Genomic DNA, 14,084 nt, shown 5'->3' with positions numbered 1-14,084 from the left:
CCAAGCCAGGCTTCAACAGTACGTGAACCATGAACTTCCAGATGTTCAAGCTGGATTTAGAAAAGGCAGAAGAACCAGAGATCAAATTGCCAACATCCGTTGGATCATTGAAAAAACAAGAGAGTTCCAGAAAAACACCTACTTCTGCATTATTGACTATGCCACAGCCTTTGACTGTGTGGATCACAACAAACTGTGGAAAATTCTGAAAGAGATGGGAATACCAGACCACCTTACCTGCCTCCTGAGAAATCTGTATGCAGGTCAAGAAGCAACAATTAGAACCAGATGTGGAACAACAGACTGGTTCCAAATAGGGAAAGGAGTATGTCAAGGCTTGTATATTGTCACCCTGCTTATTTAACTTATATGCAGAGCACATCATGCAAAATGCCAGGCACCAGTTGGACTCAAGATTGCTGGGAGAAATATCAATAACCTCAGATATGCAGATGACACCACCCTTATGGCAGAAAGTGAAGAAGAACTAAAGAGCCTCTTGATGAAAGTGAGAGACTGAAAAAGCTGGCTTAAAACTCAACATTCAGAAAACGAAGATCATGGCATCTGGTCCCATCACTTCATGGCAAATAGATGGGAAAACAGTGACAGACTTTATTTTGGGGGGCTCCAAATCACTGCAGATGGTCACTGCAGCCATGAAATTAAAAGATGCTTTCTCCTTGGAAGAAAAGCTATGACCAACCTAGACAGCATACTGAAAAACAGGGACATTACCTTGCCAACAGAGGTCTAGTCAAAGCTATGGTTTTTCCAGTAGTCAGGTATGGATGTGAAAGTTGGACTATAAAGAAAGCTGAGCGGCAAAGAATTGATGCTTTTGAACTGTGGTGTTGGATAAGACTCTTGAGAGTCCCTTGGATTACAAGGAGATCCAACCAGTCCATCCTAAAGGAAATCAGTCCTGAATATTCATTGGAAGGACTGATGCTGAAGCTGAAACTCCAATATTTTGGCCACCTGATGTGAAGAACTGACTCAATGGAAAAGACCCTGATGATGGGAAAGATTGAAGGTGGAAGGAGAAGGGATGACAAAAGATGAGATGGTTGGATGGCATCACCAACTCGATGGACATGAGTTTGAGCAAGCTCCAGGAGTTGGTGATGGACAGGGAAGCCTGGCGTGCTGCAATCCATTGGGTTGCAAAGAGTCAGACATGACTGAGTGACTGAACTAAACTGACAAGGGCTGTTTATTCTGCTTTATTCTGTTTATGTGGTGAATTAAATTTTTAGGTGTCTTTTAATGTTAAACCACTACCGGAAAGAAGCACATCCTGTTTTTCTTGTTTGTTTGGCTGGACTGCATTACTTTCAGGATCTCCTGACCAGGGATTGAACCCAGGCCACAGCAGTGAAAACCCAGAATCCTAACCACTAGTCCACCAGCCACCAGTGAACTACCCTAGCTCCCTCTTAACTTACATATAATTCATCCATTTTACATACAAATAAATGCACAAGTATTGAGGGTTCAATAAATTTTTACATATTTGTCTGTTTGTGTGTGTACCCAGGTAACTACCACCCAGATAGAACTTTCCCATTGTCCCAGAAAGTTCCATCATGCCCTTTCCCAATCAGTATCTCCCTCAAAAGGTAATCACGATTCTGATTTCTATCAGCATAGATTGTTGAAACCTGTGCAGAATCTATGCAGCCTATTGTTGAAACTGTGCAGAATAAAATCATACAAAATGTACTCTAGTGTCTGACTTCTTTCAGGATTACATCTGTGAGATTTACACATATCTTTGCATCTATCAGTATTTTGTTTTCCTTTATATCAATCTCATTGTATGGGAAAACTATTTATTCACTCTTGTTGATGGACATTTGGCTTGTTTCCAAGTTTTGGATACTATGAAAAAACATTCTATGAATATTCTTGTGCAAGTTTTTTGGTAGATCTTTCTAGATGTACAGATCTCTTGAAGTGAAATTGTCAGATCACAGAGAATGTAAATGTTCAACTTTAGTAAATGCTAACCAGTAATTTCCAAAGTGAGTTGTACCATGCAGTGGCTCCACTGCTTTTTTCAGCCTATCCAGCTAATTCATATGGTATTTACATTTCTGTTTCCTGTTTTCACTTTTGCTTGGGTGATTTCCGAGAGAAGGAAATAGCATCTTTACTCTATCACCTTCAGACTGTACAATCTCTTTTTTTTTTTTTAGCGGCACAGCAAACGGGATCTTAGTCCCCCAACTGGGAATGGAATCTATGCCCCCTGCAGTGGAAGCTTGGAGCCTTAACCACTGGACTGCTAGGGAAGTCCCTCTCTTTCCTTTTTAAAGCCAAGAATGCATGATTGGTTTAACATTCAAATATAATCAATGGACTTCACCATATTATCAAACTGAAAAGCATACATGATTATTTCCTTAGACATAGAAAAGGCATTTGGCAAAATACAATATCTATTTGTGATTTAAAATAAAAACAAAACCTCTCAGCAAATTGGCAGTAGAAGGAAACTTCCTAAACTTTACAGAGGGCATCTATGATAAATCTACAGTTAATCTCACACTTAATGGTGAAAAACTGAATATTTTTTCCTCTGAGATCAGGAACAAGACAACTATGTCTGTTCTCACCATTTCTATTTAACATTGTACTGGATGTCCTAGCCAGGCCATAAGGCAAGAAATATAAATAAAAAGCATACAGACTGGAAAGCAAGAAGTGTCTTTATTCACAGACAACAAAATTGTGTAAGTAGAGAATCCTATGCTGCTGCTGGTAAGTCACCTCAGTCGTGTCCGACTCTGTGTGACCCCATAGACAGCAGCCCACCAGGATGCCCCGTCCCTGGGATTCTCCAGGCAAGAACACTGGAGTGGGTTGCCATTTCCTTCTCCAATGCATGAAAGTGAAAAGTGAAAGTGAAGTCGCTCAGTCGTGTCCAACTCTTGGTGGCCCCATGGACTGCAGCCTACCAGGCTCCTCCATCCATGCGATTTTCCAGGCAAGAGTACCGGAGTGGGGTGCCACTGCCTTCTCTGATGGAGTCTATCAAAAAGCTACTAGAATAACTGAATTTAGCAAAGTAATGTGTACATGATTGTAGTTATGATACAAGGTCAAAATACAAAATCAATTGTATTTTTCTGTACTAGCAGTGAATGATCAGAAAAAGGTACTTTAAAATCTCTCTTACAATAAAATAACGTGGGACCTGGGGGTATCTGACAAAAGATATGACAGATCTATACATGGATAACAACAACATATTGCTGAGCGTAATTAAAGAAGACCTAAATAAATGGAGAGCTATATCTTGCTCATTGGGTTAGATGACTCAGTATTAGTAAGATCTCAAGTGTTTTCAAATTGATCTATGTGTTCAATACAATTGCAAAATCTCAGAATTTGTGTAGAAATTAATAAGCTGATTTTAAAACTCATTTGGAAATGTAAAGGTCCTAGAATAGTCAGAATAACTTTGATAAAGAAAAACAAATTTGGAAGACTAACACTACCTGATTCCAAGACTTATCATAAAGCTATAGAAATCAAGGGAGTTGGTACTGGCATTAAGTTAGACAAATATCAATAGATAAATGAAATGGAAAATCCAGAAATAGACCTACGTGTAATACATACATGATTTTTTACAACAATGTTAACGGAATTTAGTGGAGAAAGATCAGTCTTCAACAAATGGGCGGGAACCATTAGATATTCATATGCAAAAAAATGAATTTCAATTCATACCTTATACCATGTACAAAAATTAATTCAGAACATATTATAGACTTAAATGTAAAACCTAAAACTATAAACCTTCTAGAAGCAAACAGAGAAAATAGCCATGACATTGGGTTAGGCAGAGATTTCTTAGACATGACACCAAAAATATAATCCATAAAAGAAAAATTGATAAGCTGTCCTTGACTAAAATTAAAATGTTCTGTCCTTCAAAAGACAAGCCACACTCTGGGAGAAAGTATTTGCAAAATATATATCTGATAACAGACTTGGATCCAAAGTAAAGAACTCTCAAAACCCAGTAAGGTTTTTAAAAGGGGGCATGGTGATGAAGAACAAACAATTTAAACAGAAACTTTACCAAAAAAGAAATATAGATTGCAAATAAGCACAGGAAAACGTTCAATATTGTTAGTCATTATGTAAATGCAAATTAAAACCATACCTTCCCCCTATTAGAATGGCTAATATTAAAAAGATAACTGATACCAAGTGTTGTCAAGAATGTGGAAGAACTTCAACCCTCAGACACTGTCAGTGTGAATGTAAAATGGGACAACCACTTTGGAAAATCATTTGGTAGTTTCTTAAAAAGTTAAACATACATCTTCCATACCATCCAGACATTTTATTCCTAGATATTTCCCCAAGAGAAATGAAAGCATATGTCCATACAAAGATTCATACAGAAATGTTCATAGCGGCTTTATTTATAGGGTCAAAAACTGAAAATAACTCGTGTCCCTCAACAGGTAAATGGATAAATACAGATATCGCATATAATGGAACGCTGCTGTTGCTGCTAAGTCACTTCAGTCATATCCGACTCTGTGCAACCCCGTAGACAGCAGCCCACCAGGCTCCGCCATCCCTGGGATTCTCCAGGCAAGAACACTGGAGCGGGTTACCATTTCCTTCTCCAATGTATGAAAGTGAAAAGTTAGAGTGAAGTCGCTCAGTCGTGTCTGACTCCTAGCGACCCCATGGACTGCAGCCTACCAGGCCCTTCCGTCCATGGGATTTTCCAGGCAAGAGTACTAGAGTGGGGTGCCATTGCCTTCTCCTTAGTTCCTTGACCAGGTATTAAACCTAGACCCCCTGCATTGGAAGGCAGAGTTCTAACCACTGGAACACCAGAAAAGTCCCTGGGTTAAAGTTTTTTGAAAAAAACAATCTTCCAAATTTCTTAAAACTTTTCTCCCCTGAAAAATAAAGGCTTGTGTAACATGCTGTGCTGGTGCATCTTTTAACCCTTTCAGAAATACTTTATTTTGGCAAAGGAAAGAATATTGGAGTCACTTTTAAAACCCAAGATTCCATGAATAAGAGGAAGTCTATGTACACTTTTCTTCTTAAACGATTTGTCAGTGAAGTTTGAGTCCTGTCATGCTTGACTAGCCTACATACTATGTGCCTACATACTGGAGAAATGTAAGATTTTGTTTTTATAATCTCAAAACAAAATCCAGGAAACAATTTAAATTCATGTAATGACTTGTATGCAGCTATTTTTGAAGTTTCTTGTTTCCCAGTCACAACTTAATAAAAAATCTGTTAATAAAGGAGTCAAGTGTACTATGTGCTTACATGACAGCAAACTGAAAATAAAATAATTTATCCCCATTTTATCCTTCCAATAGATTTCCAATCTACATTGGGATGCTGAGGAGAAGATTATAAAACCTGTGAGCAATGGGAGCTACACAGCAAGATGGGGTGAAAATGAGAAACACAGAGGTAGATTGACAGGGATCTGGAGCACACTGAAGTCTCAAAGCGCTCACAGTGTGAGCGTGCCAGACTTGGGGTGGGGTTGGGAGGGAATGGAAAAGCCTAGACAGAGAAGCCTGTCGAAAAGAATTGGACACGACTGAAATGACTTAGCACGCACGCAAGGTTTTCTTAGAGAACAGGATGGCAAGCAACAGAGGGCTCCGTGAAGCTGGGTAACTCATTTTACTTTCTTCCATAAACCAGTTTAGCTAGGTGTACAATTTTCCACAGAAACACTGAGAAGCCCCCGTTTCAGAGGTGCAAAGAAAAGGGTTTTGTGTCAAGGAATAAATGACTGAACAAGGGATTCTCCCAACTGATGAAAACAAAACAAAAAACAGTTTTTACAATAAAAATTATCTAAAATCTATCTTCCTAACAAGAGGCTTTCTTTCACTTTTGTATGTTCCCATCCACTTTCTGTCTACAGCAAAGAAAACCAAGCTCATTTCAAGCACTCTCAGTAAGTCTCAGTAGCCCCGATGACATTACTCTCTAAAAGATTTTATTAACTTATGTTGTCTGTACCAGTTTCCCCAGCACCAGTGTGTGTTAATTTAGTAGTTACTTTCATTTGCACTTAGTAGTTATCCACCAAGGATCAACACTTCTTTGGTCCGCTATTTCCATTTCTGTAAGATGTTACATTCTTTGACAAAGTAAAATTTCAATAAAAAGTAAGGAAAGATAATGCAGTAATTCTGCACTCTTCTCCAGCCTATTCTACTTAAGGTTTAGTGGGTCTGTGTGTTTCCTTATTTTCCTGCTTCACATCGCTTATCAGTGTACTTACTGCCTTGTTTCAGCCCCCACCTCATACTACACCCAACCCAGGGTCAAGATCATTTGTCAAAGCTGAGATGCTATACTTTTAAAAAATTAATTAATTTGGCTGTGCCAGGTCTGAGTTGCATGTGGGATGCAGGATATTTATTTGCAGCATTTAGTATCTAGTTCGCCGACCACAAACTGAACCCGGGCCTCTGCGTGCATTCGGAGCATGGAGTCTTAGTCACTACCATCAGGGAAGTCCCTGAATTCTTTTAACTTTCTTATTAAGTTTGGCACAGCTCCCCACTCCCTACTCCCAATCTTGGAATTCTCTCTTTGCTCCTCTTCTCCTGCCCACCCAACCAAATAGGTTTGCGTTCACTTTGCTACTACTGCATATTGTATCTATTAAGTAATGGTTTTCTAATCAGTCTCCCACTTGGGCCTGGGAGCTTCTTGCTTAGTTCCAACCACTTCTGAGTGTCTACCATGAGCCAAGAAATTGTACAAGGCAAGGTTGGTATATCTCCCAGAGTAGGTGAACGTTGAACATACATATGAATGGGTGAGACTAGTACAGGTGAGAACTAGCCAGATACCAAACTCCATACAAAATATTAACAGTTTCAATTACAGCTCAGCCTGTGACATTTCCCAATCCCAAAGAGCTGCTGACAATAGGTAACCCCTCCAGAGTCTCTGTTAAGTACACGTGTGTTCTGGTAGGAGTATAATTGAGCATGTGAGACAGTATGAAAGATGCAGTCAATGATTTCTAAACAGTGTGGATTGCAAGGTCCGAGGCTGGAGAGAACCCAGAGGTAGCCTCCTCAACTCTTGAGATCACAGTTCAGAGACTCACTCCCTTTCACAAAAAGATGTCACTCTGTTTTTCCATGCCTTTATTGGTGACAGCAATGTACAACAACGTCAGGCATAGCAGGTGCCACGCCCACACCTGGTGTGGCAAACAGGCACTGCAGGGCCACTGGCACACACAGCCCAAACGCCAAGAACCAGTCTACCCCGGCCATGTACCCGAATGGGCATGAGGTCGTCTATCCAGTTTGTATGTGTGGATCAGCCTGTCTGAGTGTCTTGGACGCTGCCTGCAGGGCGCCCCCATCCTCGGCACATGGTAGGGGCTGTTGTGAACACAGCGTGACATCCCCCGGTGGACGGCCAAGCCCCGGTGCTGACCATGGCGGACAGGGCTGGGGACTGGAGGAGGCACGGGGCCAGGCACAAAGTTCACTCCAGGGCCACATCCTACAAAAGAACCAGCCATCATCAGAGTGGGCTTCTGGCCATGGTGAGCACAACTCTGCCTTAGGCAGTTCTGGTTCTTCAGGGTGAGTTTCTCTGGCCTTCAATTTCCCCATCTACAAAATGGCAATACCGCTTCCCGTACTGCCAAGTCAGGAAACTAACAATGAGCTAACTCATGAGTCTACAGATGCTGTTTCAGACTCAGCTGTGACAGAACCCAGTCCAGGGTGGGGCACAAGGAGTCCCTGACTTCTGTCAGCCCATCTGGACACAGGAGACCAGGTTAAGGGAGGTTCAAGGAGAGGCTGGAAAAGGTGTGCTGGGAAGTTGTGGGGGCACATACCTAAGTGGGGTGGTATCGAGAAGTCTTCCGTTGGATTAAAATTGAAGAATTCACAGGGTAGGAAGGGCTGGCCTGGGAAAAAAGGGGGTTCCTGGGGCAGGGGTGGAAACAGCGGAGGTAGGGAAGGCTGAGAAAGAGGATAGGGAAAAGGCATGGGAGGAGGTAAGGGAGAGGGTGGGGGCAAGGCCGGCTGCTCCCCGAAGTCTGAGGGCTGCCCCTGGCTCCCCTGGAAGAGATGATCCGGCTCTGGCCAGTCTTTAATCCATGGGTCTAGAAACAGGATGGTTGTTTTAAGTAGGCCTAGGAAGCCAGGTCACCCTGAACTCTGGCAGCCTACACTTCTAAACCTTTACTTCCTCCTCATGGAGAACACAGCACCCTCTACTTCATACTCAGGTTTCCTCATCCCCTCTCATTTCAGGCCAAGCCCAAGCTATGCTCCTCTTCCCTGTATCTCAGTAGTCAGTGGAGTCAGTGGATCTGTCTTTGTTCATGATTCCCTCCAGTCTGACCTCATGATCCCTTCCAGTCTTCTCCCTGTATTGCCCAGTTTGTCTATCTCTCCTCTCCTAGCTCTTCCTCAAAGACCAATAACTAAGTTTAGTAAGTCTCTGTTAAAAACAAAGATCCTATCACTTCCTTTTCCCAGCAGGTTCGGGTTCCTTTCACACTTCCTCCCACAAAGAGTGTATTTTTGCCCAGGCACCATTCCCTTCTCAACTGTTCACTACCTCTTTTAACCCTACTCCACTTCTTCAATACTTTTCCTACAAAAATGTAACCACTTCTTTACTTCCTAACTATCACATGACATGGCCAAAAGCCTCTCCCCTCCCTGAAAGTGCCTCTATCCTTATCTCCTTTTGTTTCCTCCATCAGTCTCTCTTCTCTTCCAGCTCCCAAACATGGCCATTGTTTTGCTCTTTCTGTCACTGTTCACATTCACGCCCTTATCGGCCATCTCCCTGCTGGGGACCACTGACTCCAAATCTACTCAACATTTCCATAGTACTTCAAAGAGATCTTCCCTCATCAAACTCACCAACTCATCCTTCCACCTAACTCTTCCTTTTGATGTTGCTATTTCTGTGGCTCCAAATTGAGTTCAGAAGACCTGAGACACAACAAACTAGCCTTACAACCTTTAGAGGATCCCTTTCTCTGTTAAGGATCAGTTCTCCAACTGATTTAGATGAGATTTGTGTGCTAGTTGCTCAGTTGTGTCTGACTCTTTGAAACCCTAGGCACTGTAGCCCACCAGGGTCCTCTGTCCACGGGGATTCTCCAGGCAAGAATACTAGAGTGGGTTACCATGCCCTGCTCCAGGGGATCGTCCCAACCCAGGGATTGAACCCAGGTCTCCTGCATTGCAGGCAGATTCTTTACTATCTGAGCCACCAAGGAAGATAAGATTTAGCTCTCACCTAAAAAAACAAAGAAATTGGACCATTATATGATCAAGGTCCTAATTCATTTTCCTGATACTCCAACTCCAGGCTAAAAGTGACTCTCTTGGCCATTCTGCCCTCACATCCTCCAGTGCTACTACAGCCTTCTAACATGACTCACGTCTCCAATTCAATAAACACCATCCTGCAGGTACTATATACACAGCAATTGTGCTAGATACTGGGGCTGAATTATCAACAAGTGAGGCAGGTACTTTACCCTTGCAGGACACGATCCAGGGCAGAAGCAGACATGGAACAATAACCCATGATGTCTCCTTTAAAAGCAGGCAGGAACTGAGGCTTTAACAGTCCCTGCCAAGGGGCTTTGTTGCTTCTACCACTCTGCCTGAATTACCTTTCCTCCGGTTCTGCTTTTCCACACCCTACATCCACTCCTATCTAAAAGTACTCCCATTCTTTTTCTGTTTATCTATAGCATATGGATCTTGTGACATACTGCCTTACGTACTCAATACTCAATTCGTGTACACAAAGGTGAATACAGGGCCAGGGGAAGGAAGGCACACTCAGGATTCACAATGGTCCTTCAAGGGGCTCTGCTCCCCTTGAGGATCTCTGTCCTGCTGTTTATGAGACCTATGCTCTGAGGGCCCTCTTTGCATCACTACCCTCCCCACCTGTGATAGGGCTCACCATGGGGATAGTCACGCTTGGGCAGCTCCACACCCCAGGCATCGGCCACATGGGTCAGAAGCAAATGTGAGAGGTGGCGGTGGGCATGCTGGTCCCAATGGACACCATCCCGGTGACGGTGGCGTACTGCATGCCGAAAGTGAAAGTGGAGGTCCAAGACATCGAAGCAGTGGTCCCCAGCCAGAGTAGCACTGTAGAAGTTCCCTTCAACCACATCCCGCCGCAGAGAGCCTGCCAGGGGCTGGAGCTGAGTGAGAAAATGCAGCATCTAAGAGCCACTGACTGATGCAGAATCGGGAAGGAGGGTCCTCTATCTACCAATCAGCTGCCCCATCTTCTATCCTGAGGTGCTCCAGTCACTTGCCTCAGGCAGGAGGAAACCCCCAGTGACACGCTCTCCTAGGGGCATTGCCATGTTCCACACCAGCAGGCAGGAATCTGGCAACACCTGGTCCATGCGCACGAACACTCGCTCCAGGTTCTCTCGGTAGCTCTCCATCGAGCAGCGGCCATACCTGTTGGGGTAGCACAAAGGGTGGGCAAGAAGACAGGGGTGGGTGGCCTCTGAGCCATACCTCCACCCCCAATCAGTATTTCCCTCTCCCCCCGCCCCAACCTGGAGAGATCCCAGAGGCAGGAGTTGATGATCACCAGGTCCGGGGCAGGCCCATATGTCAGCTCCTCCAGGACTCCCTCGAGGTACTCGGAGTAAACGCGGGTGAGGAAGTAGAAGCGTACAAGGTGGTGGCCAGAACCCGAGCAGAACTGGCGGACCTCCCGGTACTGTGTCCCGTTGTGCAGCTCGCCCAGCTGACCCCCAGCGACCAGCTGGTCCTGTTCAAAGCTCAGCTCCCCCTGCCCACCCACCCCCCGCACCCAGCTGGTCAGACCCAAGCCAGGGAGGAGGCCCCTACCAGGCCAGAGTCTGTGCCCGCCCATCACTGGCATGGCCACCAAGCTTCCCTCACCTTGGCTTTCAGCTGGGCAGCTGTGAGCAGTGAGTCTTTCTGGAGCAGGAGCACCAGGTCTTTATACACAGACCGCTGGACTGAAGGGAGACAAAGATCCTGAGGCTGAGGCAGGCCCTACTCCACCCCCAGCTCCTTTCAAATCCAGGCCTCTTGCTGAGGTGGCCCAACACCACCTTTGTGGAGTATTGACTTAGAGGTATGAGAAAAGGTGAAGTTAAAAAGTCCTGCACTGACTTTGTTCTTTCCAGGTGTATACCTTCCAGGTGTACATAGCGACCTGGCAGGAGTAAGTTGGCCAAGTCACCCAAGAAACAGACAATACAATTCTTCCATGAGGACACGGTAGGGGACTGTCAGGAAGAAAAATGCTGAGCAAGGTGGGGGTGAAAAGCCTGACAGGCTACATCTGTCAGGACACCTGTGGAAGGCGTTGGGGAAATAAACCTTCTGTACTGGAATGGACTGGGGATCAGGAAAGAGGTTTGAGATGGAGACAAAACGTCCAGACGCAGAAAACAGATCGCAGGTGCGGGACCAGGAAGTGGGATTCTAGCAGGGCACTCACTTGAGTCCCCCAAGATGACCACGAACTTGTTGTGTAGCAGCTGCTGGACTTCCGAGGCGTGGAAACGGACCATGTTGCTTCGCTGCGGGCGGCACAGCTCCTCGTTCTCCAGACAGAAGACCATGCTGCCGCCTACAACGACGGGCTGCAGGGAAAGGCCACTAAGCTGCACGAGGGAGGGGACTCAACTAGCTCCAGGGCCCACTTTGGGATAAAGGAGACCTGCGCTGGCCCCTTTCAAGCTGCTCAGGGTTACAGGTACCAGGTGGCAGCATTAGGGTGGGGTCCATGGTGGCGCCAGCGTCTGTTGCACTTGGCACAGTGAGCTAAGGCCCGCGAACCTCCGGGATACCCTGCCGCTTCCCACGCGGTGCCGCCCGGCGCCCCGCCACGTGCCCGTCGCCGCCCCGCGCATGCGCCCGCGCGCTCGCGCCAATTACCGAGTCGCGGGGCTCCGCGCCGTTCACCAGCGACTGGGGCAGGCCCGCACACTGCGCGCGTCGCCTGCAGCGGGCGCCAGGCCTAGCCTCATGTTCCCGTGCCAGAAGAGCTGGTCGCTTCAGCACTGCTCCTGCCTCGCAGAGCTTGTGCGTCCCGGTTAGTGGTCGGCGCGCAGCCCTTCGCCCAGCTCTCTCCATACGTGAGTCGCGGAGGCCCGACGACGCCTCGGGCCTCCCCGCCCCGGGCGACAACGCTCACAACTCCCACTTCCGGTCACTCATGTTCTGCCCTGCCCGACCCCCCAACGTCCGAGGGGACAAGAAGGCAGCGCGGGTGGCCGCCGTAGGGAGCAGGAGCCAGGGCCGAGCCCGCCCCCGTGTGGGCGGGGCACAGCGACGGCCAAGAAAAGCCGCCCACAGCGGTGAAGTCTGGTGGCCGCGGCCTCATCACGTGACCCGGACGGGCGGAAGCGGAAGTGCCTGCCTGGAGCCCAAGCTGGGCGAGTGTACCTGGCGCTGCCAAGCCGCCGCTTGTACTAGCCATGGACTGCTACACCGCGAACTGGAACCCACTCGGGGACTCTGCTTTTTATCGGTGAGCCGCCCAGCCCTCTTGCCCACGGCCTGGTTACCCCGCTAGCCTTCCGGCTCTAGTCTTCGGGCGGAGCCGGCGGCGCGCGACCCCGCTTCTACGGGCGGTGGGTCTGCCCCTTGCCGGCTCTCGCCCTGTATCTACCGCTTAACGCGCAGCCTCCTAGAGCCGGGCCTTCCCCTGCTGCGGAGAAGGAAAATGAGGCAAACCTGGTGGTCACACAAGTAGCGGCACAGCCCAACTCAACCCCAGGGCTGTCACCTTCTGGAAGAATGCTCACATCACACTGTGGGTGGCCGCCCTCTGGAGACAGTGAGTGCCTTATCTCGTGTCGGGAGGTGCTGCTGATGTCAGACCACTGGATGCTCCTGGGGGGGCGGGGTTGCACTGCTGCAGGTGACATTACTGATCAAGGGTAGGAGAAAGCGAACCGTCAGTAAATCAGACGGCGAGTGAGCACTCCCTGCTAAGGTCAGCCCTCTCAAGGGAGTTCTGGAGTCCTTAAACCACTAATCTTTCTAAATGTAGACTGGTCATATCATTACCCTAATTAGACTTTTTTTCAGTACTTTCCCTTATAAAGTACAAACTCCTTATCACGTTATATCTATAATCTGGCCCCATTTGTCTCTTCAGCTTCCTCAACTGTTACCCAAAGCTGTGTTCAGTTGGGCAGAACAAGATCTCAACACACCATGATGTTTCCTGGCTCCCTGTATTTGCACCAGCCTGCAGTTCCTTCTGTGGGCACTGCCATTTCCCTCTTTACTTTACTGGAGAATTCTAGCTCATCCTTCTGGTCTTAGTTTAAGGGTTTTTTTTCTGAAACCTTCCCTGATCCAATCCCAATAGAGTGACTTTCAGCTGACTTTCCTTTGGGTCTCAGTGCTAAGGTTGTTACTTATGACACATTAGGGCAATATTTGTATAGGTTTCTTCTGCTAAACCAAATTCCTTGAGGGCTGAGTGCATATTTCTTGCATCCCTTTATCCCTATTATGTATTTAGAACAGTGCCTGCTATGTGCGTGCATGCTGCATGCTGAGTTGCTTCAGTTGTGTTCTACTCTTTGTGGACTGAAGCCCGTCAGGCTCCTCTATCATGGGATTCTCCAGGCAAGAATACTGGAGTGGGTTGCCATGCCCTTCTCCAGGGGATCTTCCCAATCCATGGATTGAACCCTTGTCTTCTGTGTCTCCTGCTTCAGCAGGAAGGTTCTTTACCATTAGTGCCATAAAGTTTTTTAAAAAATACTTTATTGATTGCAACTGAAGATGACAAAGAAATCACATTGGAGTCTTATTTCAATAGAAGACAGCTGTTCATGCTAGTGAAACCATATATCATTGCTATTTACATATTAAAACTTTTCAGTGTAATTTTTGATGCATAAAATGTCAGCTCTTAACACTTCTGAAATGGACAAATGCCCTGATGCAATTTTTAGAGAACTGTTCCATTTGTCTTTTGTTTCTAATTCTTATAAATATGCCTGTACATTGTGAAAAAAAAAGGCAAAA

At 46.2% G+C, this 14,084-nt stretch overlaps 2 protein-coding genes across 5 annotated transcripts in view; one reads left to right on the top strand and one right to left on the bottom strand.

Annotated features, from left to right (window-relative positions):
* Positions 1-7,166: 7,166 nt before the first annotated feature.
* On the bottom strand, positions 7,167-12,351 carry PCED1A (PC-esterase domain containing 1A). Of its 3 annotated transcripts, none has more exons than XM_055544369.1 (8): positions 11,973-12,351; positions 11,533-11,677; positions 10,965-11,044; positions 10,613-10,851; positions 10,361-10,511; positions 9,997-10,243; positions 7,892-8,161; positions 7,167-7,548 (listed from the first exon to the last, which is right to left on the bottom strand). In XM_055544369.1, the coding sequence occupies exons 1-8, from the start codon at positions 12,168-12,170 to the stop codon at positions 7,301-7,303; spliced, it is 1,578 nt and encodes a 525-aa protein (XP_055400344.1). In that variant the 5' UTR covers positions 12,171-12,351; the 3' UTR covers positions 7,167-7,300. The 3 variants fall into 3 exon arrangements, with proteins under 3 accessions (XP_055400344.1, XP_055400345.1, XP_055400346.1); XM_055544370.1 differs by having other exon boundaries at positions 7,892-7,963; positions 11,973-12,350; XM_055544371.1 differs by lacking the exon at positions 7,892-8,161 and having other exon boundaries at positions 11,973-12,350.
* Positions 12,352-12,366: 15 nt separating this feature from the next.
* The window catches only part of VPS16 (VPS16 core subunit of CORVET and HOPS complexes), a 28,188-nt gene continuing 26,470 nt past the window's right edge, over positions 12,367-14,084 (top strand). For both annotated transcript variants that reach the window (XR_008701583.1, XM_055544368.1), the window contains exon 1: positions 12,367-12,567. Coding sequence is in view for 1 of the 2 variants with exons in the window: in XM_055544368.1 (XP_055400343.1) it covers positions 12,515-12,567 (53 nt within the window). In the remaining variant the exon portion in view is untranslated. The remainder of the gene's footprint in view (positions 12,568-14,084) is intronic.

Source organism: Bubalus kerabau, chromosome 13, assembly GCF_029407905.1.
Source record: "Bubalus kerabau isolate K-KA32 ecotype Philippines breed swamp buffalo chromosome 13, PCC_UOA_SB_1v2, whole genome shotgun sequence".
Taxonomy (NCBI): Eukaryota; Metazoa; Chordata; class Mammalia; order Artiodactyla; family Bovidae; genus Bubalus; species Bubalus kerabau.
The sequence above is the reverse complement of the archived record's forward strand: the minus strand, read 5'-3'. Positions and strand labels throughout refer to the sequence as shown.